This window comes from Scyliorhinus torazame, chromosome 19 (genome assembly GCF_047496885.1).
Source record: "Scyliorhinus torazame isolate Kashiwa2021f chromosome 19, sScyTor2.1, whole genome shotgun sequence".
Classification (NCBI taxonomy): domain Eukaryota; kingdom Metazoa; phylum Chordata; class Chondrichthyes; order Carcharhiniformes; family Scyliorhinidae; genus Scyliorhinus; species Scyliorhinus torazame.
Window position 1 is genome coordinate 40,672,042 of NC_092725.1, and position 21,919 is coordinate 40,693,960.

General features: G+C 51.7%; 1 protein-coding gene across 4 annotated transcripts in view; it reads right to left on the minus strand.

The window, feature by feature from the left end:
• LOC140396095 (protein-methionine sulfoxide oxidase mical3a-like) overlaps positions 1-21,919 on the minus strand; it is a 1,213,674-nt gene that overhangs the window by 956,005 nt on the left and 235,750 nt on the right. For all 4 annotated transcript variants that reach the window (XM_072484207.1, XM_072484206.1, XM_072484208.1 and 1 more), the window contains one exon: positions 20,038-20,139. In XM_072484207.1, the coding sequence (XP_072340308.1) occupies positions 20,038-20,139 (102 nt within the window). The remainder of the gene's footprint in view (positions 1-20,037; positions 20,140-21,919) is intronic.

Here is a 21,919-nt window from a genome sequence, read left to right on the forward strand (position 1 = left end):
GTGGGAGGGAGGGGCAGTGTCGCAGAGGTGGTGGGAGATAGGGGCAGTGTCGCGGAGGGGGTGGGAGATAGGGGCAGTGTGGCGGAGGGGGTGGGAGATAGGGGCGGTGTCGCGGAGGGGGTGGGAGGGAGGGGCAGTGTCACGGAGGGGGTGGGAGGGAGGGGCAGTGTCGCGGAGGGGGTGGGAGATAGGGGCAGTGTCGCGGAGGGGGTGGGAGGGAGGGGCAGTGTCGCGGAGGGGGTGGGAGGGAGGGGCAGTGTCACGGAGGGAGCAGGAGGAAGGGGCAGTATCGCGGAGGGAGCGGGAGGGAGGCGCAGTGTCGCGGAGGGGGTGGGATGGAGGGGCAGTATCGCGGAGGGGGTGGGAGGGAGGGGCAGTGTTGCGGAGGGGGTGGGAGGGAGGGGCAGTGTCACGGAGGGGGTGGGAGGGAGAGTCAGTGTCGCGGAGGGGGTGGGAGGGAGGGGCACTGTCGCGGAGGGGGTGGGAGATAGGGGAACTTTCCGAAAAGGACCTCTCTGTCTCTCTCTCTCTCTCTCTCCCTCAGACTGTTCTCTCTCTCTCTCGCTCCCTCTCTCCCTCGAGACAGTTCTCTCTCTCTCTCTCCCTCCGACAATTCTCTCTCTCCCTCAGACAATTCACTCTCTCTCTCCCTCAGACAATTCACTCTCTCTCTCCCTCAAGACAGTTCTCTCTCTCTCTCTCTCTCCCTCCGACAGTTCTCTCCCTCTCTCCCTCAGACAATTCTCTCTCTCTCTCCCTCAGATCGTTCACTCTCTCTCTCTCTCCCTCCGACAGTTCTCTCTCTCTCTCCCTCAGACAGTTCTCTCTCTCTCTCCCTCAGACAATTCACTCTCTCTGTCTTTCTCCCTCAATACGAAGTCTTACAACACCAGGTTAAAGTCCAACAGGTTTGTTTCGATGTCACTAGCTTTCGGAGCACTGCTCCTTCCTCAGGAGCAGCGCTCCGAAAGCTACTGACATCGAAACAAACCTGTTGGACTTTAACCTGGTGTTGTAAGACTTCGTACTGTGCTCACCCCAGTCCAACGCCGGCATCTCCACATCATTTCTCCCTCAAGACAGTTCTCTCTCTCTCTCCCTCCGACAGTTCTCTCTCTCTCTCTGACAGTTCTCTCTCTCTGACAGTTCTCTCTCTCTCTCCCTCCCTCAAGACAGTTCTCTCTCTGTCTCCCTCAGTCAGTTCTCTCTCTCTCTCTCCTTCAGACAGTTCTCTCTCTCTCTCTCTCCCTCAGACAGTTCTCTCTCTCTCTCTCTCTGACAATTCACTCTCTCTCTCAGACAATTCACTCTCTCTCTCTCCCTCAGACAATTCACTCCCTCTCTCTCCCTCAGACAGTTCACTCTCTCTCTCTCCCTCAGAGAGTTCTCTCTCTCTCTCTCCCTCAGACAGTTCACTCTCTCTCTCCCTCAGACAGTTCACTCTCTCTCTCTCTCCCTCAGACAGTTCTCTCTCTCCCTCAGGCAGTGTTCTCTCTCTCTCTCTCTCCCTCAGACAGTGTTCTCTCTCTCTCCCTCAGACAGTTCACTCTCTCCCTCAGACAGTTCTCTCTCTCTCCCTCAGACAGTTCACCCTCTCTCTTGTTAAGTAATGGGTTAAGAATTAAGTAATGCATTAAGAGACATTGCAATTAGCTGTCTCATTTATGTTAATATCCAATGATGGACGCTGATATGTAAAGGGGCTTCAGGTGGCCCTTGGGTCTGTGGTGTGTTGTTAAGATTTTTGTGCAGAGGCTGTGGAAGTGAAATAAATGGTGTTTGGTGAAAAGGAACAGGACTTTTGACTCTTCATACAACGGTAACTAAAACGTATAACATCTCTCTCCCTCAGACAGTTCACTCTCTCTCTTTCTCTCCCTCCCTCAGACAGTTCACTCTCTCTCTCCCTCAGAAAGTTCACTCTCTCTTCATCAGACAGTTCACTCTCTCTCTCTCCCTCAGATCTCTCCCTCAGAAAGTTCACTCTCTCTCCCTCAGACAGTTACAGTTCTCTCTCTCCCTCAGAAAGTTCACTCTCTCTCCCACATACAGTTCTCTCTCCCTCAGAAAGTTCACTCTCTCTTTCAGACAGTTCCCTCTCTCTCCCTCAGACAGTTCTCTCTTTCAGACAGTTCACTCTCTCTCTCTCTCAGAAATTTCACTCTCTCTGCCTCAGACAGTTCCCTCTCTCTCTGAGTTCTCTCTCTTCCTCATACATTTCTCTCTCTCCCTCAGACAGTTCTCTCTCTCCCTCTGACAGTTCTCTCTCTCCCTCTGACAGTTCTCTCTCTCCCTCTGACAGTTCTCTCTCTCCCTCAGACAGTTCTCTCTCTCCCTCAGACAGTTCTCTCTCTCCCTCAGACAGTTCTCTCTCTCCCTCATAAAGTTCACTCTCTCTCTCTCTCTCCCTCAGACAGTTCACTCTCTCTCTCTCTCTCTCCCTCAGACAGTTCTCCTCTCTCTCTCTCCCTCAGAAAGTTCACTCTCTCTCCCTCAGAAAGTTCACTCTCTCTCTCTCCCCCTCAGTTCACTCTCTCCCTCTCCCTCCCTCAGGCAGTTCTCTCTCTCTCTCTCTCTAACTCAGACTGTTCACTCTCTCTCTCTCTCCCTCAGACATTTCACTCTCTCTCTCTCTCAGACAGTTCACTCTCTCTCTCCCTCAGACAGTTCACTCTCTCTCTCTCTCAGACAGTTCACTCTCTCTCTCCCTCAGACAGTTCACTCTCTCCCTCAGACAGTCCACTCTCTCTCTCTCCCTCAGAGAGTTCTCTCTCTCTCTCCCTCAGACAGTTCACTCTCTCTCTCCCTCAGACAGTTCACTCTCTCTCTCTCTCCCTCAGACAGTTCACTCTCTCTCTCCCTCAGACAGTTCACTCTCTCTCTCTCCCTCAGACAGTTCACTCTCTCTCTCCCTCAGAAAGTTCACTCTCTCTTCATCAGACAGTTCACTCTCTCTCTCTCCCTCAGATCTCTCCCTCAGAAAGTTCACTCTCTCTCCCTCAGACAGTTACAGTTCTCTCTCTCCCTCAGAAAGTTCACTCTCTCTCCCACATACAGTTCTCTCTCCCTCAGAAAGTTCACTCTCTCTTTCAGACAGTTCCCTCTCTCTCCCTCAGACAGTTCTCTCTTTCAGACAGTTCACTCTCTCTCTCTCTCAGAAATTTCACTCTCTCTGCCTCAGACAGTTCCCTCTCTCTCTGAGTTCTCTCTCTTCCTCATACATTTCTCTCTCTCCCTCAGACAGTTCTCTCTCTCCCTCAGACAGTTCTCTCTCTCCCTCTGACAGTTCTCTCTCTCCCTCTGACAGTTCTCTCTCTCCCTCTGACAGTTCTCTCTCTCCCTCTGACAGTTCTCTCTCTCCCTCAGACAGTTCTCTCTCTCCCTCAGACAGTTCTCTCTCTCCCTCAGACAGTTCTCTCTCTCCCTCATAAAGTTCACTCTCTCTCTCTCTCTCCCTCAGACAGTTCACTCTCTCTCTCTCTCTCTCCCTCAGACAGTTCTCCTCTCTCTCTCTCCCTCAGAAAGTTCACTCTCTCTCCCTCAGAAAGTTCACTCTCTCTCTCTCCCCCTCAGTTCACTCTCTCCCTCTCCCTCCCTCAGGCAGTTCTCTCTCTCTCTCTCTCTAACTCAGACTGTTCACTCTCTCTCTCTCTCCCTCAGACATTTCACTCTCTCTCTCTCTCAGACAGTTCACTCTCTCTCTCCCTCAGACAGTTCACTCTCTCTCTCTCTCAGACAGTTCACTCTCTCTCTCCCTCAGACAGTTCACTCTCTCCCTCAGACAGTCCACTCTCTCTCTCTCCCTCAGAGAGTTCTCTCTCTCTCTCCCTCAGACAGTTCACTCTCTCTCTCCCTCAGACAGTTCACTCTCTCTCTCTCTCCCTCAGACAGTTCACTCTCTCTCTCCCTCAGACAGTTCACTCTCTCTCTCTCCCTCAGACAGTTCACTCTCTCTCTCCCTCAGACAGTCCACTCTCTCTCTCTCCCTCAGAGAGTTCTCTCTCTCTCTCCCTCAGACAGTTCACTCTCTCTCTCCCTCAGACAGTTCACTCTCTCTCTCCCTCAGACAGTTCACTCTCTCTCTCTCTCCCTCAGACAGTTCTCTCTCTCCCTCAGGCAGTGTTCTCTCTCTCTCTCTCCCTCAGACAGTGTTCTCTCTCTCTCCCTCAGACAGTTCACTCTCTCCCTCAGACAGTTCTCTCTCTCTCCCTCAGACAGTTCACCCTCTCTCTTGTTAAGTAATGGGTTAAGAATTAAGTAATGCATTAAGAGACATTGCAATTAGCTGTCTCATTTATGTTAAGTATCCAATGATGGACGCTGATATGTAAAGGGGCTTCAGGTGGCCCTTGGGTCTGTGGTGTGTTGTTAAGATTTTTGTGCAGAGGCTGTGGAAGTGAAATAAATGGTGTTTGGTGAAAAGGAACAGGACTTTGACTCTTCATACAACGGTAACTAAAACGTATAACATCTCTCTCCCTCAGACAGTTCACTCTCTCTCTTTCTCTCCCTCCCTCAGACAGTTCACTCTCTCTCTCTCCCTCAGATCTCTCCCTCAGAAAGTTCACTCTCTCTCCCTCAGACAGTTACAGTTCTCTCTCTCCCTCAGAAAGTTCACTCTCTCTCCCACATACAGTTCTCTCTCCCTCAGAAAGTTCACTCTCTCTTTCAGACAGTTCCCTCTCTCTCCATCAGACAGTTCTCTCTCTCTCTTTCAGACAGTTCACTCTCTGTCTCAGAAAGTTCACTCTCTCTCCCTCAGACAGTTCTCTCTCTCCCTCAGACAGTTCTCTCTCCCTCAGACAGTTCTCTCTTTCAGACAGTTCACTCTCTCTCTCTCTCAGAAATTTCACTCTCTCTGCCTCAGACAGTTCCCTCTCTCTCCATCAGACAGTTCTCTCTCTCCCTCTGACAGTTCTCTCTCTCCCTCTGACAGTTCTCTCTCTCCCTCAGACAGTTCTCTCTCTCCCTCTGACAGTTCTCTCTCTCCCTCAGACAGTTCACTCTCTCCCTCAGACAGTTCACTCTCTCCCTCAGACAGTTCTCTCTCTCCCTCAGACAGTTCTCTCTCTCCCTCAGACAGTTCTCTCTCTCCCTCATAAAGTTCACTCTCTCTCTCTCTCTCTCTCCCTCAGACAGTTCACTCTCTCTCTCTCTCTCTCCCTCAGACAGTTCTCCTCACTCTCTCTCCCTCAGAAAGTTCTCTCTCTCTCTCTCCCCCTCAGTTCACTCTCTCCCTCTCCCTCCCTCAGGCAGTTCTCTCTCTCTCTCTCTCTAACTCAGACTGTTCACTCTCTCTCTCTCTCCCTCAGACAGTTCACTCTCTCTCTCTCTCAGACAGTTCACTCTCTCTCTCCCTCAGACAGTTCACTCTCTCTCTCTCTCTCAGACAGTTCACTCTCTCTCTCCCTCAGACAGTTCACTCTCTCTCTCCCTCAGACAGTTCACCCTCTCTCTCTCCCTCAGACAGTTCACTCTCTCTATCTCTCCCCCTCAGACAGTTCTCACTCTCTCTCTCTCTCAGACAGTTCAATCTCTCTCTCTCCCTCAGACAGTTCTCTCTCTCTCGGACAGTTCACTCTCTCTCTCTCTCTCTCTCTCTCTTTCAGACAGTTCACTCTCTCTCTCTCTCTCTCTCCCTCAGACTGTCCACTCTCTCTCTCTCTCCCTCAGACAGTTCACTCTCTCTCTCCCTCAGGCTGTTCACTCTCTCTCCCTCAGACAGTTCACTCTCTCTCCCTCAGACAGTTCACTCTCTCTCTCTATCTCTCTCACTCCCTCAGACAGTTCACTCTCTCTCTCTCTCTCTCCCTCAGACAGTTCACGCTCTCTCTCTCTCTCCCTCAGACAGTTCTCTCTCTCTCGGACAGTTCACTCTCTCTCTCTCTCTCTCTCTTTCAGACAGTTCACTCTCTCTCTCTCTCTCTCTCCCTCAGACTGTCCACTCTCTCTCTCTCTCCCTCAGACAGTTCACTCTCTCTCTCCCTCAGGCTGTTCACTCTCTCTCTCTCTCCCTCAGACAGTTCTCTCTCACCCTCTCTCTCCCTCAGACAGTTCGCTCTCTCTCTCTCTCTCCTCAGACAGTTCACTCTCTCTCTCTCTCTCTCCCTCCGACAGTTCACTCTCTCTCTCACCCTCAGACAATTCTCTCTCTCCCTCAGACAGTTCACTCTCTCTCTCTCTCCCTCAGACAGTTCACTCTCTTTCTATCTCTCTCTCTCTCCCTCAGACAGTTCACTCTCTCTCTCTCCCTCAGACAGTTCACTCTCTCTCCCTCAGACAGTTCACTCTCTCTCCCTCAGAGAGTTCACTCTCTCTCCCTCAGAGAGTTCACTCTCTCACTCTCCCTCTCTCCCTCAGACAGTTCACTCTCTCTCTCTCTCCCTCAGACAGTTCACTCTCTCTCTCCCTCAGACAGTTCACTCTCTCTCCCTCAGACAGTTCACTCTCTCTCCCTCAGACAGTTCACTCTCTCTCTCTATCTCTCTCACTCCCTCAGACAGTTCACTCTCTCTCTCTCTCTCTCCCTCAGACAGATCACTCTCTCGCTCTCCCTCTCTCCCTCAGACAGTTCACGCTCTCTCTCTCTCTCCCTCAGACAGTTCACTCTCTCTCTCTCCCTCAGACTGTCCACTCTCTCTCTCTCTCCCTCAGACAGTCCACTCTCTCTCTCCCTCAGACAGTTCACTCTCTCTCTCTCTCCCTCAGACTGTCCACTCTCTCTCTCTCTCTCTCTCTCAGAGTTCACTCTCTCTCTCTCTCCCTCAGACAGTTCACTCTCTCTCTCACCCTCAGACAGTTCACTCTCTCTCTCTCTCTCTCTCTCTCCCTCAGATAGTTCACTCTCTCTCTCAGACTGTCAACTCTCTCTCTCTCTCTCTCACAGACAGATCACTCTCTCTCCCTCAGACTGTCCACTCTCTCTCTCTCTCACTCAGACAGTTCACTCTCTCTCTCCCTCAGACAGTTTACTCTCTCTCTCTCTCTCCCTCAGACAGTTCGCTCTCTCTCTCTCTCCCTCAGACAGTTCGCTTCTCTCTCTCTCCCTCAGACAGTTCGCTCTCTCTCTCTCTCTCCCTCAGGCAGTTCACTCTCTCTCTCTCTCTCCCTCAGACAGTTTACTCTCTCTCTCTCTCAGACAGTTCGTTCTCTGTCTCTCTCTACCTCAGCCGGTTCGCTCTCTCTCTCTCTCTCCCTCAGACAGTTCGCTCTCTCTCTCTCTCCCTCAGACAGTTCACTCTCTCTCTCTCTCTCCCTCAGACAGTTCACTCTCTCTCTCTCTCTCTCTCTCATTCCCTCAGACAGTTCACTCTCTCTCTCTCTCTCAGACAGTTCACTCTCTCTCTCCCTCAGACAGTTCACTCTCTCTCTCCCTCAGACATTTCACCCTCTCTCTCTCCCTCAGACAGTTCACTCTCTCTATCTCTCCCCCTCAGACAGTTCTCACTCTCTCTCTCTCTCAGACAGTTCAATCTCTCTCTCTCCCTCAGACAGTTCTCTCTCTCTCGGACAGTTCACTCTCTCTCTCTCTCTCTCTCTCTTTCAGACAGTTCACTCTCTCTCTCTCCCTCAGACTGTCCACTCTCTCTCTCTCTCCCTCAGACAGTTCACTCTCTCTCTCCCTCAGGCTGTTCACTCTCTCTCTCTCTCCCTCAGACAGTTCTCTCTCACCCTCTCTCTCCCTCAGACAGTTCTCTCTCACCCTCTCTCTCCCTCAGACAGTTCGCTCTCTCCCTCTCCCTCAGACAGTTCACTCTCTCTCTCTCTCTCTCCTCAGACAGTTCACTCTCTCTCTCTCTCTCTCTCCCTCAGACTGTCCACTCTCTCTCTCTCTCCCTCAGACAGTTCACTCTCTCTCTCCCTCAGGCTGTTCACTCTCTCTCTCTCTCCCTCAGACAGTTCTCTCTCACCCTCTCTCTCCCTCAGACAGTTCGCTCTCTCTCTCTCTCTCCTCAGACAGTTCACTCTCTCTCTCTCTCTCTCCCTCCGACAGTTCACTCTCTCTCTCACCCTCAGACAATTCTCTCTCTCCCTCAGACAGTTCACTCTCTCTCTCTCTCCCTCAGACAGTTCACTCTCTTTCTATCTCTCTCTCTCTCCCTCAGACAGTTCACTCTCTCTCTCTCCCTCAGACAGTTCACTCTCTCTCCCTCAGACAGTTCACTCTCTCTCCCTCAGAGAGTTCACTCTCTCACTCTCCCTCTCTCCCTCAGACAGTTCACTCTCTCTCTCTCTCCCTCAGACAGTTCACTCTCTCTCTCTCCCTCAGACAGTTCACTCTCTCTCCCTCAGACAGTTCACTCTCTCTCCCTCAGACAGTTCACTCTCTCTCTCTATCTCTCTCACTCCCTCAGACAGTTCACTCTCTCTCTCTCTCTCTCCCTCAGACAGATCACTCTCTCGCTCTCCCTCTCTCCCTCAGACAGTTCACTCTCTCTCTCTCTCCCTCAGACAGTTCACTCTCTCTCTCCCTCAGACAGTTCACTCTCTCTCCCTCAGACAGTTCACTCTCTCTCTCTCAGACTGTCAACTCTCTCTCTCTCTCTCTCACAGACAGATCACTCTCTCTCCCTCAGACTGTCCACTCTCTCTCTCTCTCACTCAGACAGTTCACTCTCTCTCTCCCTCAGACAGTTTACTCTCTCTCTCTCTCTCCCTCAGACAGTTCGCTCTCTCTCTCTCTCCCTCAGACAGTTCGCTTCTCTCTCTCTCCCTCAGACAGTTCGCTCTCTCTCTCTCTCTCCCTCAGGCAGTTCACTCTCTCTCTCTCTCTCCCTCAGACAGTTTACTCTCTCTCTCTCTCAGACAGTTCGTTCTCTGTCTCTCTCTACCTCAGCCGGTTCGCTCTCTCTCTCTCTCTCCCTCAGACAGTTCGCTCACTCTCTCTCTCCCTCAGACAGTTCACTCTCTCTCTCTCTCTCTCTCCCTCAGACAGTTCACTCTCTCTCTCTCTCTCTCATTCCCTCAGACAGTTCACTCTCTCTCTCTCTCTCAGACAGTTCACTCTCTCTCTCCCTCAGACAGTTCACTCTCTCTCTCCCTCAGACAGTTCACCCTCTCTCTCTCCCTCAGACAGTTCACTCTCTCTATCTCTCCCCCTCAGACAGTTCTCACTCTCTCTCTCTCTCAGACAGTTCAATCTCTCTCTCTCCCTCAGACAGTTCTCTCTCTCTCGGACAGTTCACTCTCTCTCTCTCTCTCTCTCTCTTTCAGACAGTTCACTCTCTCTCTCTCTCTCTCTCCCTCAGACTGTCCACTCTCTCTCTCTCTCCCTCAGACAGTTCACTCTCTCTCTCCCTCAGGCTGTTCACTCTCTCTCTCTCTCTCCCTCACAGTTCACTCTCTCTCTCCCTCAGACAGTTCGCTCTCTCTCTCTCTCCCTCAGACAGTTCACTCTCTCTCTCTCTCTCCCTCAGACAGTTCACTCTCTCTCTCTCTCTCTCTCTCATTCCCTCAGACAGTTCACTCTCTCTCTCTCTCTCCCTCACAGTTCACTCTCTCTCTCCCTCAGACAGTTCACTCTCTCTCTCTCTCTCCTCAGACAGTTCACTCTCTCTTTCTCTCTCTCCCTCAGACAGTTCACTCTCTCTCTCTCCCTCTGACAGTTCACTCTCTCTCGCTCCCTCAGACAGTTCACTCTCTCTCTCTCCTCAGACAGTTCACTCTCTCTCTCTCTCTCCCTCAGACAGTTCACTCTCGCTCCCTCAGACAGTTCACGCTCTCTCTCTCTCCCTCAGCCAGTTCACTCTCTCTCTCTCTCTCCCTCAAACAGTTCACTCTCTCTCTCTCTCTCCCTCAGACAGTTCTCTCTCTCTCTCTCTCTCCCTCAGACAGTTCACTCTCTCTCTCTCAGACAGTTTACTCTCTCATTCTCTCTCCCTCAGACAGTTCACTCTCTCTCTCTCCCTCTCCCTCAGACAGTTCTCTCTCACCCTCTCTCTCCCTCAGACAGTTCTCTCTCACCCTCTCTCTCCCTCAGACAGTTCGCTCTCTCCCTCTCCCTCAGACAGTTCACTCTCTCTCTCTCTCTCTCTCCTCAGACAGTTCACTCTCTCTCTCTCTCTCTCTCCCTCAGACTGTCCACTCTCTCTCTCTCTCCCTCAGACAGTTCACTCTCTCTCTCCCTCAGGCTGTTCACTCTCTCTCTCTCTCCCTCAGACAGTTCTCTCTCACCCTCTCTCTCCCTCAGACAGTTCGCTCTCTCTCTCTCTCTCCTCAGACAGTTCACTCTCTCTCTCTCTCTCTCCCTCCGACAGTTCACTCTCTCTCTCACCCTCAGACAATTCTCTCTCTCCCTCAGACAGTTCACTCTCTCTCTCTCTCCCTCAGACAGTTCACTCTCTTTCTATCTCTCTCTCTCTCCCTCAGACAGTTCACTCTCTCTCTCTCCCTCAGACAGTTCACTCTCTCTCCCTCAGACAGTTCACTCTCTCTCCCTCAGAGAGTTCACTCTCTCACTCTCCCTCTCTCCCTCAGACAGTTCACTCTCTCTCTCTCTCCCTCAGACAGTTCACTCTCTCTCTCCCTCAGACAGTTCACTCTCTCTCCCTCAGACAGTTCACTCTCTCTCCCTCAGACAGTTCACTCTCTCTCTCTATCTCTCTCACTCCCTCAGACAGTTCACTCTCTCTCTCTCTCTCTCCCTCAGACAGATCACTCTCTCGCTCTCCCTCTCTCCCTCAGACAGTTCACTCTCTCTCTCTCTCCCTCAGACAGTTCACTCTCTCTCTCCCTCAGACAGTTCACTCTCTCTCCCTCAGACAGTTCACTCTCTCTCTCTCAGACTGTCAACTCTCTCTCTCTCTCTCTCACAGACAGATCACTCTCTCTCCCTCAGACTGTCCACTCTCTCTCTCTCTCACTCAGACAGTTCACTCTCTCTCTCCCTCAGACAGTTTACTCTCTCTCTCTCTCTCCCTCAGACAGTTCGCTCTCTCTCTCTCTCCCTCAGACAGTTCGCTTCTCTCTCTCTCCCTCAGACAGTTCGCTCTCTCTCTCTCTCTCCCTCAGGCAGTTCACTCTCTCTCTCTCTCTCCCTCAGACAGTTTACTCTCTCTCTCTCTCAGACAGTTCGTTCTCTGTCTCTCTCTACCTCAGCCGGTTCGCTCTCTCTCTCTCTCTCCCTCAGACAGTTCGCTCACTCTCTCTCTCCCTCAGACAGTTCACTCTCTCTCTCTCTCTCTCTCCCTCAGACAGTTCACTCTCTCTCTCTCTCTCTCTCTCATTCCCTCAGACAGTTCACTCTCTCTCTCTCTCTCAGACAGTTCACTCTCTCTCTCCCTCAGACAGTTCACTCTCTCTCTCCCTCAGACAGTTCACCCTCTCTCTCTCCCTCAGACAGTTCACTCTCTCTATCTCTCCCCCTCAGACAGTTCTCACTCTCTCTCTCTCTCAGACAGTTCAATCTCTCTCTCTCCCTCAGACAGTTCTCTCTCTCTCGGACAGTTCACTCTCTCTCTCTCTCTCTCTCCTCAGACAGTTCACTCTCTCTCTCTCTCTCTCTCCCTCAGACTGTCCACTCTCTCTCTCTCTCCCTCAGACAGTTCACTCTCTCTCTCCCTCAGGCTGTTCACTCTCTCTCTCTCTCCCTCAGACAGTTCTCTCTCACCCTCTCTCTCCCTCAGACAGTTCGCTCTCTCTCTCTCTCTCCTCAGACAGTTCACTCTCTCTCTCTCTCTCTCCCTCCGACAGTTCACTCTCTCTCTCACCCTCAGACAATTCTCTCTCTCCCTCAGACAGTTCACTCTCTCTCTCTCTCCCTCAGACAGTTCACTCTCTTTCTATCTCTCTCTCTCTCCCTCAGACAGTTCACTCTCTCTCTCTCCCTCAGACAGTTCACTCTCTCTCCCTCAGACAGTTCACTCTCTCTCCCTCAGAGAGTTCACTCTCTCACTCTCCCTCTCTCCCTCAGACAGTTCACTCTCTCTCTCTCTCCCTCAGACAGTTCACTCTCTCTCTCCCTCAGACAGTTCACTCTCTCTCCCTCAGACAGTTCACTCTCTCTCCCTCAGACAGTTCACTCTCTCTCTCTATCTCTCTCACTCCCTCAGACAGTTCACTCTCTCTCTCTCTCTCTCCCTCAGACAGATCACTCTCTCGCTCTCCCTCTCTCCCTCAGACAGTTCACGCTCTCTCTCTCTCTCCCTCAGACAGTTCACTCTCTCTCTCTCTCCCTCAGACTGTCCACTCTCTCTCTCTCTCCCTCAGACAGTCCACTCTCTCTCTCCCTCAGACAGTTCACTCTCTCTCTCTCTCCCTCAGACTGTCCACTCTCTCTCTCTCTCAGAGTTCACTCTCTCTCTCTCTCCCTCAGACAGTTCACTCTCTCTCTCTCCCTCAGACAGTTCACTCTCTCTCTCTCTCTCTCTCTCTCTCCCTCAGATAGTTCACTCTCTCTCTCAGACTGTCAACTCTCTCTCTCTCTCTCTCACAGACAGATCACTCTCTCTCCCTCAGACTGTCCACTCTCTCTCTCTCTCCCTCAGACAGTTCACTCTCTCTCTCCCTCAGACAGTTCACTCTCTCTCCCTCAGACAGTTCACTCTCTCTCCCTCAGACAGTTCACTCTCTCTCTCTATCTCTCTCACTCCCTCAGACAGTTCACTCTCTCTCTCTCTCTCTCCCTCAGACAGATCACTCTCTCGCTCTCCCTCTCTCCCTCAGACAGTTCACGCTCTCTCTCTCTCTCCCTCAGACAGTTCACTCTCTCTCTCTCTCCCTCAGACTGTCCACTCTCTCTCTCTCTCTCCCTCAGACAGTCCACTCTCTCTCTCCCTCAGACAGTTCACTCTCTCTCTCTCTCCCTCAGACTGTCCACTCTCTCTCTCTCCCTCAGACAGTTCACTCTCTCTCTCTCTCTCTCTCTCTCTCTCCCTCAGATAGTTCACTCTCTCTCTCAGACTGTCAACTCTCTCTCTCTCTCTCACAGACAGATCACTCTCTCTCCCTCAGACTGTCCACTCTCTCTCTCTCTCACTCAGACAGTTCACTCTCTCTCTCCCTCAGACAGTTTACTCTCTCTCTCTCTCTCTCCCTCAGACAGTTCGCTCTCTCTCTCTCTCCCTCAGACAGTTCGCTTCTCTCTCTCTCCCTCAGACAGTTCGCTCTCTCTCTCTCTCTCCCTCAGGCAGTTCACTCTCTCTCTCTCTCTCCCTCAGACAGTTTACTCTCTCTCTCTCTCAGACAGTTCGTTCTCTGTCTCTCTCTACCTCAGCCGGTTCGCTCTCTCTCTCTCTCTCCCTCAGACAGTTCGCTCTCTCTCTCTCTCCCTCAGACAGTTCACTCTCTCTCTCTCTCTCCCTCAGACAGTTCACTCTCTCTCTCTCTCTCTCTCTCATTCCCTCAGACAGTTCACTCTCTCTCTCTCTCTCAGACAGTTCACTCTCTCTCTCCCTCAGACAGTTCACTCTCTCTCTCCCTCAGACAGTTCACCCTCTCTCTCTCCCTCAGACAGTTCACTCTCTCTATCTCTCCCCCTCAGACAGTTCTCACTCTCTCTCTCTCTCAGACAGTTCAATCTCTCTCTCTCCCTCAGACAGTTCTCTCTCTCTCGGACAGTTCACTCTCTCTCTCTCTCTCTCTCTCTTTCAGACAGTTCACTCTCTCTCTCTCTCTCTCTCCCTCAGACTGTCCACTCTCTCTCTCTCTCCCTCAGACAGTTCACTCTCTCTCTCCCTCAGGCTGTTCACTCTCTCTCTCTCTCCCTCAGACAGTTCTCTCTCACCCTCTCTCTCCCTCAGACAGTTCGCTCTCTCTCTCTCTCTCCTCAGCCAGTTCACTCTCTCTCTCTCTCCCTCCGACAGTTCACTCTCTCTCTCACCCTCAGACAATTCTCTCTCTCCCTCAGACAGTTCACTCTCTCTCTCTCTCCCTCAGACAGTTCACTCTCTTTCTATCTCTCTCTCTCTCCCTCAGACAGTTCACTCTCTCTCTCTCCCTCAGACAGTTCACTCTCTCTCCCTCAGAGAGTTCACTCTCTCACTCTCCCTCTCTCCCTCAGACAGTTCACTCTCTCTCTCTCTCCCTCAGACAGTTCACTCTCTCTCTCCCTCAGACAGTTCACTCTCTCTCCCTCAGACAGTTCACTCTCTCTCCCTCAGACAGTTCACTCTCTCTCCCTCAGACAGTTCACTCTCTCTCTCTATCTCTCTCACTCCCTCAGACAGTTCACTCTCTCTCTCTCTCTCTCCCTCAGACAGATCACTCTCTCGCTCTCCCTCTCTCCCTCAGACAGTTCACGCTCTCTCTCTCTCTCCCTCAGACAGTTCACTCTCTCTCTCTCTCCCTCAGACTGTCCACTCTCTCTCTCTCTCCCTCAGACAGTCCACTCTCTCTCTCCCTCAGACAGTTCACTCTCTCTCTCTCTCCCTCAGACTGTCCACTCTCTCTCTCTCTCTCTCTCTCAGAGTTCACTCTCTCTCTCTCTCCCTCAGACAGTTCACTCTCTCTCTCTCCCTCAGACAGTTCACTCTCTCTCTCTCTCTCTCTCTCTCCCTCAGATAGTTCACTCTCTCTCTCAGACTGTCAACTCTCTCTCTCTCTCTCTCACAGACAGATCACTCTCTCTCCCTCAGACTGTCCACTCTCTCTCTCTCTCACTCAGACAGTTCACTCTCTCTCTCCCTCAGACAGTTTACTCTCTCTCTCTCTCTCCCTCAGACAGTTCGCTCTCTCTCTCTCTCCCTCAGACAGTTCGCTTCTCTCTCTCTCCCTCAGACAGTTCGCTCTCTCTCTCTCTCTCCCTCAGGCAGTTCACTCTCTCTCTCTCTCTCCCTCAGACAGTTTACTCTCTCTCTCTCTCAGACAGTTCGTTCTCTGTCTCTCTCTACCTCAGCCGGTTCGCTCTCTCTCTCTCTCTCCCTCAGACAGTTCGCTCTCTCTCTCTCTCCCTCAGACAGTTCACTCTCTCTCTCTCTCTCCCTCAGACAGTTCACTCTCTCTCTCTCTCTCTCTCTCATTCCCTCAGACAGTTCACTCTCTCTCTCTCTCTCCCTCACAGTTCACTCTCTCTCTCCCTCAGACAGTTCACTCTCTCTCTCTCTCTCCTCAGACAGTTCACTCTCTCTTTCTCTCTCTCCCTCAGACAGTTCACTCTCTCTCTCTCCCTCTGACAGTTCACTCTCTCTCGCTCCCTCAGACAGTTCACTCTCTCTCTCCTCAGACAGTTCACTCTCTCTCTCTCTCTCCCTCAGACAGTTCACTCTCGCTCCCTCAGACAGTTCACGCTCTCTCTCTCTCCCTCAGACAGTTCACTCTCTCTCTCTCTCTCCCTCAAACAGTTCACTCTCTCTCTCTCTCCCTCAGACAGTTCTCTCTCTCTCTCTCTCTCCCTCAGACAGTTCACTCTCTCTCTCTCTCAGACAGTTTACTCTCTCATTCTCTCTCCCTCAGACAGTTCACTCTCTCTCTCTCCCTCTCCCTCAGACAGTTCACTCTCTCTCTCTCTCTCTCTCCTCAGACAGTTCGCTCTCTCTCTCTCTCTCTCCTCAGACAGTTCACTCTCTCTCTCTCTCTCTCCCTCAGGCAGTTCACTCTCTCTCTCTCACTCAGACAGTTCACTCTCTCTCCCTCAGACAGTTCACTCTCTCTCTCTCTCTCTCCCTCACAGTTCACTCTCTCTCTCTCCCTCAGACAGTTCACTCTCTCTCTCTCTCTCTCCCTCAGACAGTTCACTCTCTCTCTCTCTCTCTCCCTCAGACAGTTCGCTCTCTCTCTCTCTCCCTCAGACAGTTCACTCTCTCTCTCCCTCTCCCTCAGACAGTTCACTCTCTCTCTCTCTCTCTCTCTCATTCCCTCAGACAGTTCACTCTCTCTCTCTCTCTCCCTCAGACAGTTCACTTTCTCTCTCTCTCTCTCTCTCATTCCCTCAGACAGTTCACTCTCTCTCTCCCTCAGACAGTTCACTCTCTCTCTCTCTCTCCTCAGACAGTTCACTCTCTCTTTCTCTCTCCCTCAGACAGTTCACTCTCTCTCTCTCCCTCTGACAGTTCACTCTCTCTCGCTCCCTCAGACAGTTCACTCTCTCTCTCTCCTCAGACAGTTCACTCTCTCTCTCTCTCTCCCTCTGACTGTTCACTCTCTCTCTCTCAGACAGTTTACTCTCTCACTCTCTCTCCCTCAGACAGTTCACTCTCTCTCTCTCCCTCTCCCTCAGACAGTTCACTCTCTCTCTCTCTCTCTCCTCAGACAGATCGCTCTCTCCCTCTCCCTCAGACAGTTCACTCTCTCTCTCTCTCTCTCTCCTCAGACAGTTCACTCTCTCTCTCTCTCTCTCTCCCTCAGACTGTCCACTCTCTCTCTCTCTCCCTCAGACAGTTCACTCTCTCTCTCCCTCAGGCTGTTCACTCTCTCTCTCTCTCCCTCAGACAGTTCTCTCTCACCCTCTCTCTCCCTCAGACAGTTCGCTCTCTCTCTCTCTCTCCTCAGACAGTTCACTCTCTCTCTCTCTCTCTCCCTCCGACAGTTCACTCTCTCTCTCACCCTCAGACAATTCTCTCTCTCCCTCAGACAGTTCACTCTCTCTCTCTCTCCCTCAGACAGTTCACTCTCTTTCTATCTCTCTCTCTCTCCCTCAGACAGTTCACTCTCTCTCTCTCCCTCAGACAGTTCACTCTCTCTCCCTCAGACAGTTTACTCTCTCTCCCTCAGAGAGTTCACTCTCTCACTCTCCCTCTCTCCCTCAGACAGTTCACTCTCTCTCTCTCTCCCTCAGACAGTTCACTCTCTCTCTCCCTCAGACAGTTCACTCTCTCTCCCTCAGACAGTTCACTCTCTCTCCCTCAGACAGTTCACTCTCTCTCTCTATCTCTCTCACTCCCTCAGACAGTTCACTCTCTCTCTCTCCCTCAGACAGATCACTCTCTCGCTCTCCCTCTCTCCCTCAGACAGTTCACGCTCTCTCTCTCTCTCCCTCAGACAGTTCACTCTCTCTCTCTCTCCCTCAGACTGTCCACTCTCTCTCTCTCTCCCTCAGACAGTCCACTCTCTCTCTCCCTCAGACAGTTCACTCTCTCTCTCTCTCCCTCAGACTGTCCACTCTCTCTCTCTCTCTCTCTCAGAGTTCACTCTCTCTCTCTCTCCCTCAGACAGTTCACTCTCTCTCTCTCCCTCAGACAGTTCACTCTCTCTCTCTCTCCCTCAGATAGTTCACTCTCTCTCTCAGACTGTCAACTCTCTCTCTCTCTCTCTCACAGACAGATCACTCTCTCTCCCTCAGACTGTCCACTCTCTCTCTCTCTCACTCAGACAGTTCACTCTCTCTCTCCCTCAGACAGTTTACTCTCTCTCTCTCTCTCCCTCAGACAGTTCGCTCTCTCTCTCTCTCCCTCAGACAGTTCGCTTCTCTCTCTCTCCCTCAGACAGTTCGCTCTCTCTCTCTCTCTCCCTCAGGCAGTTCACTCTCTCTCTCTCTCTCCCTCAGACAGTTTACTCTCTCTCTCTCTCAGACAGTTCGTTCTCTGTCTCTCTCTACCTCAGCCGGTTCGCTCTCTCTCTCTCTCTCCCTCAGACAGTTCGCTCACTCTCTCTCTCCCTCAGACAGTTCACTCTCTCTCTCTCTCTCTCCCTCAGACAGTTCACTCTCTCTCTCTCTCTCTCTCTCATTCCCTCAGACAGTTCACTCTCTCTCTCTCTCTCCCTCACAGTTCACTCTCTCTCTCCCTCAGACAGTTCACTCTCTCTCTCTCTCTCCTCAGACAGTTCACTCTCTCTTTCTCTCTCTCCCTCAGACAGTTCACTCTCTCTCTCTCCCTCTGACAGTTCACTCTCTCTCGCTCCCTCAGACAGTTCACTCTCTCTCTCTCCTCAGACAGTTCACTCTCTCTCTCTCTCTCCCTCAGACAGTTCACTCTCGCTCCCTCAGACAGTTCACGCTCTCTCTCTCTCCCTCAGACAGTTCACTCTCTCTCTCTCTCTCCCTCAAACAGTTCACTCTCTCTCTCCCTCAGACAGTTCTCTCTCTCTCTCTCTCTCCCTCAGACAGTTCACTCTCTCTCTCTCTCAGACAGTTTACTCTCTCATTCTCTCTCCCTCAGACAGTTCACTCTCTCTCTCTCCCTCTCCCTCAGACAGTTCACTCTCTCTCTCTCTCTCTCTCCTCAGACAGTTCGCTCTCTCTCTCTCTCTCCTCAGACAGTTCACTCTCTCTCTCTCTCTCTCTCCCTCAGGCAGTTCACTCTCTCTCTCTCACTCAGACAGTTCACTCTCTCTCCCTCAGACAGTTCACTCTCTCTCTCTCTCTCTCCCTCACAGTTCACTCTCTCTCTCTCCCTCAGACAGTTCACTCTCTCTCTCTCTCTCTCTCCCTCAGACAGTTCACTCTCTCTCTCTCTCTCTCCCTCAGACAGTTCGCTCTCTCTCTCTCTCCCTCAGACAGTTCACTCTCTCTCTCCCTCTCCCTCAGACAGTTCACTCTCTCTCTCTCTCTCTCTCTCATTCCCTCAGACAGTTCACTCTCTCTCTCTCTCTCCCTCAGACAGTTCACTTTCTCTCTCTCTCTCTCATTCCCTCAGACAGTTCACTCTCTCTCTCCCTCAGACAGTTCACTCTCTCTCTCTCTCTCCTCAGACAGTTCACTCTCTCTTTCTCTCTCTCCCTCAGACAGTTCACTCTCTCTCTCTCCCTCTGACAGTTCACTCTCTCTCGCTCCCTCAGACAGTTCACTCTCTCTCTCTCCTCAGACAGTTCACTCTCTCTCTCTCTCTCCCTCTGATTGTTCACTCTCTCTCTCTCAGACAGTTTACTCTCTCACTCTCTCTCCCTCAGACAGTTCACTCTCTCTCTCTCCCTCTCCCTCAGACAGTTCACTCTCTCTCTCTCTCTCTCTCCTCAGACAGTTCGCTCTCTCCCTCTCCCTCAGACAGTTCACTCTCTCTCTCTCTCTCTCTCCTCAGACAGTTCGCTCTCTCTCTCTCCCTCAGGCAGTTCACTCTCTCTCTCACTCAGACAGTTCACTCTCTCTCCCTCAGACAGTTCACTCTCTCTCTCTCTCTCTCCCTCACAGTTCACTCTCTCTCTCTCTCTCTCCCTCAGACAGTTCACTCTCTCTCTCTCTCTCTCTCTCCCTCAGACAGTTCACTCTCCCTCTCTCTCTCTCTCCCTCACAGTTCACTCTCTCTCACTCTCTCTCCCTCAGACAGTTCACTCTCTCTCTCTCTCTCTCCCTCAGACAGTTCACTCTCTCTCTTTCTCTCTCTCCCTCAGACAGTTCACTCTCTCTCTCTCCTCAGACAGTTCACTCTCTCTCTCCCTCTCCCTCAGACAGGTCACTCTCTCTCTCTCCCTCAGACAGTTCACTCTCTCTCTCTCTCTCTCCCTCAGACAGTTCACTCTCTCTCTCTCTCTCTCTCTCTCTCCCTCAGACAGTTCTCTCTCTCTCTCTCTCTCTCCTCAGACAGTTCACTCTCTCTCTCTCCCCCTCAGACAGTTCACTCTCTCTCTCTCTCTCTCTCCTCAGACAGTTCACTCTCTCTCTCTCTCTCCTCAGACAGTTCACTCTCTCTCTCCCTCAAGACAGTTCACTCTCTCTCTTTCTCTCTCTCCCTCAGACAGTTCTCTCTCTCTCTCCCCCTCAGACAGTTCACTCTCTCTCTCTCCTCAGACAGTTCACTCTCTCTCTCTCGCTCCCTCAGACAGTTCACTCTCTCTCTCTCTCTCTCCCTCAGACAGTTCACTCTCTCTCTCTCTCCCTCAGACAGTTCACTCTCTCTCTCTCTCTCTCTCCCTCAGACAGTTCTCTCTCTCTCCCCCTCAGACAGTTCACTCTCTCCCTCTCCTCAGACAGTTCACTCTCTCTCTCTCTCCCTCAGACAGTTCACTCTCTCTCTCTCTCCCTCAGACAGTTCACTCTCTCTCTCTCTCTCTCCCTCAGACAGTTCACTCTCTCTCTCCCTCAGACAGTTCACTCTCTCTCTCTCTCCCTCAGACAGTTCACTCTCTCTCTCTCTCTCCCTCAGACAGTTCACTCTCTCCCCTGCACTCTCCCTTGGATGGTTCACTCACTCTCCTCCTCTCTTGCCCTCTCCTATTTACCCCGCTTACCTTCCAGTGTGTTCCTCCGGCCGTCAGCACCAATCACAACATCAAACTCAAACTGTGTCATCTTGCTGTTTGGAGGGTTAATTTCTGCTCTCCAGCCAGGACCTGAAAGCAGAAAGCAGCGGGAGTGATCAGTAACGGACAGCGGAGCCGGGTTCCTGTCCGTGAAGCCTGCCCTGACTGGGCTGCGTGGGCACCTGGACAGGGCCGAGATTCCAGCAGGAAGACTCGTCCATGGGAATGACAGCTCCTGGGAAATGGCCGTCCACACCACAAAGTGCCATTGTCACTCTGATTGATCGATTGATTGATTTATTGTCACATGTACCGAAGTTCAGTGAAAAGTATATTTCTGTGGCCGAGGGAACGTACACAGTACGTACATGGTAGACAAAAGAATAATCAAAAAGTGCATTGACAAATGGTACATCGACAGTGATTGGTTACTGTGCGGAACAAGGGGACAAAGAAAGCAAATACATGAGCAAGAGCAGCATAGGGCGTCGTGAGTAGTGTTCTTACAGGGAACAGATCAGTCCGAGGGGGAGTCGTTGAGGAGTCTTGTAGCTGTGGGGAAGAAGCTGTTCCTATGTCTGGATGTGCGGGCCTTCAGACTTCTGTACCTTCTGCCTGGTGGAGGGGTCTGGATGGCAATGCCTGGGTGGGAGGGGTCTTGGATAATCAATCTGATAATCAAAATGGCAAGCTTGTGTGATGCATTGGGCTGAGTTATAATTTGTTTATTCGATCATCATGTGTCTCTCTCCCATGGTCACTGAAACAGTTTGAGAGTTTGCCAATCGCAGTGGAGCGCTCTCACAACCAGAATTGGAGATAATTTAATTATTTTGATACAAATTGGCATACTGAAGGCACAGTCCCTCACAAAGATATTGGGCGGGATCCTCCCATTCGGCGGCAGAGCGACCACGCCGCGGAAACATCGTCGCGGTGGCCTCCCACAACGCGCCAGCCCCGACGCAACATGGTGCGGGTGTTCCGCTCCACGGAGAATCGCGTGCCGGCGTCGGGGCGGCGTGTCCCGGTTGCAGGGATTCTCCAGCCCGGCCCAGGGCTGGGAGAATCCCGCCCATTGTCAATGAAGCAGTCAACGCAGAACCAGGAAGTGATCCCAATCCAACTGATACCTTTTATCATTAAAAAGTTCCGTTACCATCATTGCTTGTGCACTGAGGCAGTGTCATATAGAGAAGGGTAACTACAGGCTGGGCAGTCCGCTTAACGTCGAGCATGTGGAGGCTAATTCATCAATAACCTGAAGAAAGATTAGTTGTTCCTGATAAGAATATGACTTATTGGAAGAAACTCAATGAGAATACGATGAAGATGGGACAACCCTGGCCGAGTTTCTGGATGAATGAAGAGAGTCTGTGAGGGTGGATAATAAAACCCGGATAAAATTGCCAACTCTCAGCCACATTGGCAGCCTCTGTGGAGAGTGAACGAGTTAACGTTTCAGTCTGAATACCTTCCAGCTCACAATCCGGAAATTTCACCCGCATTCTCCCTTTCACAAACCGGGGACTGAATCGGTGGTGTTCCACCACTGGAAAACTGCCGCTCTTCCTCGGTCAATTCATCGGCCGTTAATGGGCTAGTAGCCACCGGTGCCTCGTGGAACACGACCGGTTCCGGTGAAAAACATTGTCTGATTCGCCAAAGTCAGGATTCACACTCGAGAGGCTGACACGGTGGCACAGTAGTTAGCACTGCTGCCTCACAGAGCCAGGGACCCGGGTTCAGTTCCGGCCTCGGGCGACTGCCTCTTTGGAGTCTGCACTTTCTCCCCGTGTCTGCGTAGGTTTCCTCTGGGAGCTCCGATTTCCTCCCACAGAGGGTCGATGTCAACTCAATGGGCCGAATG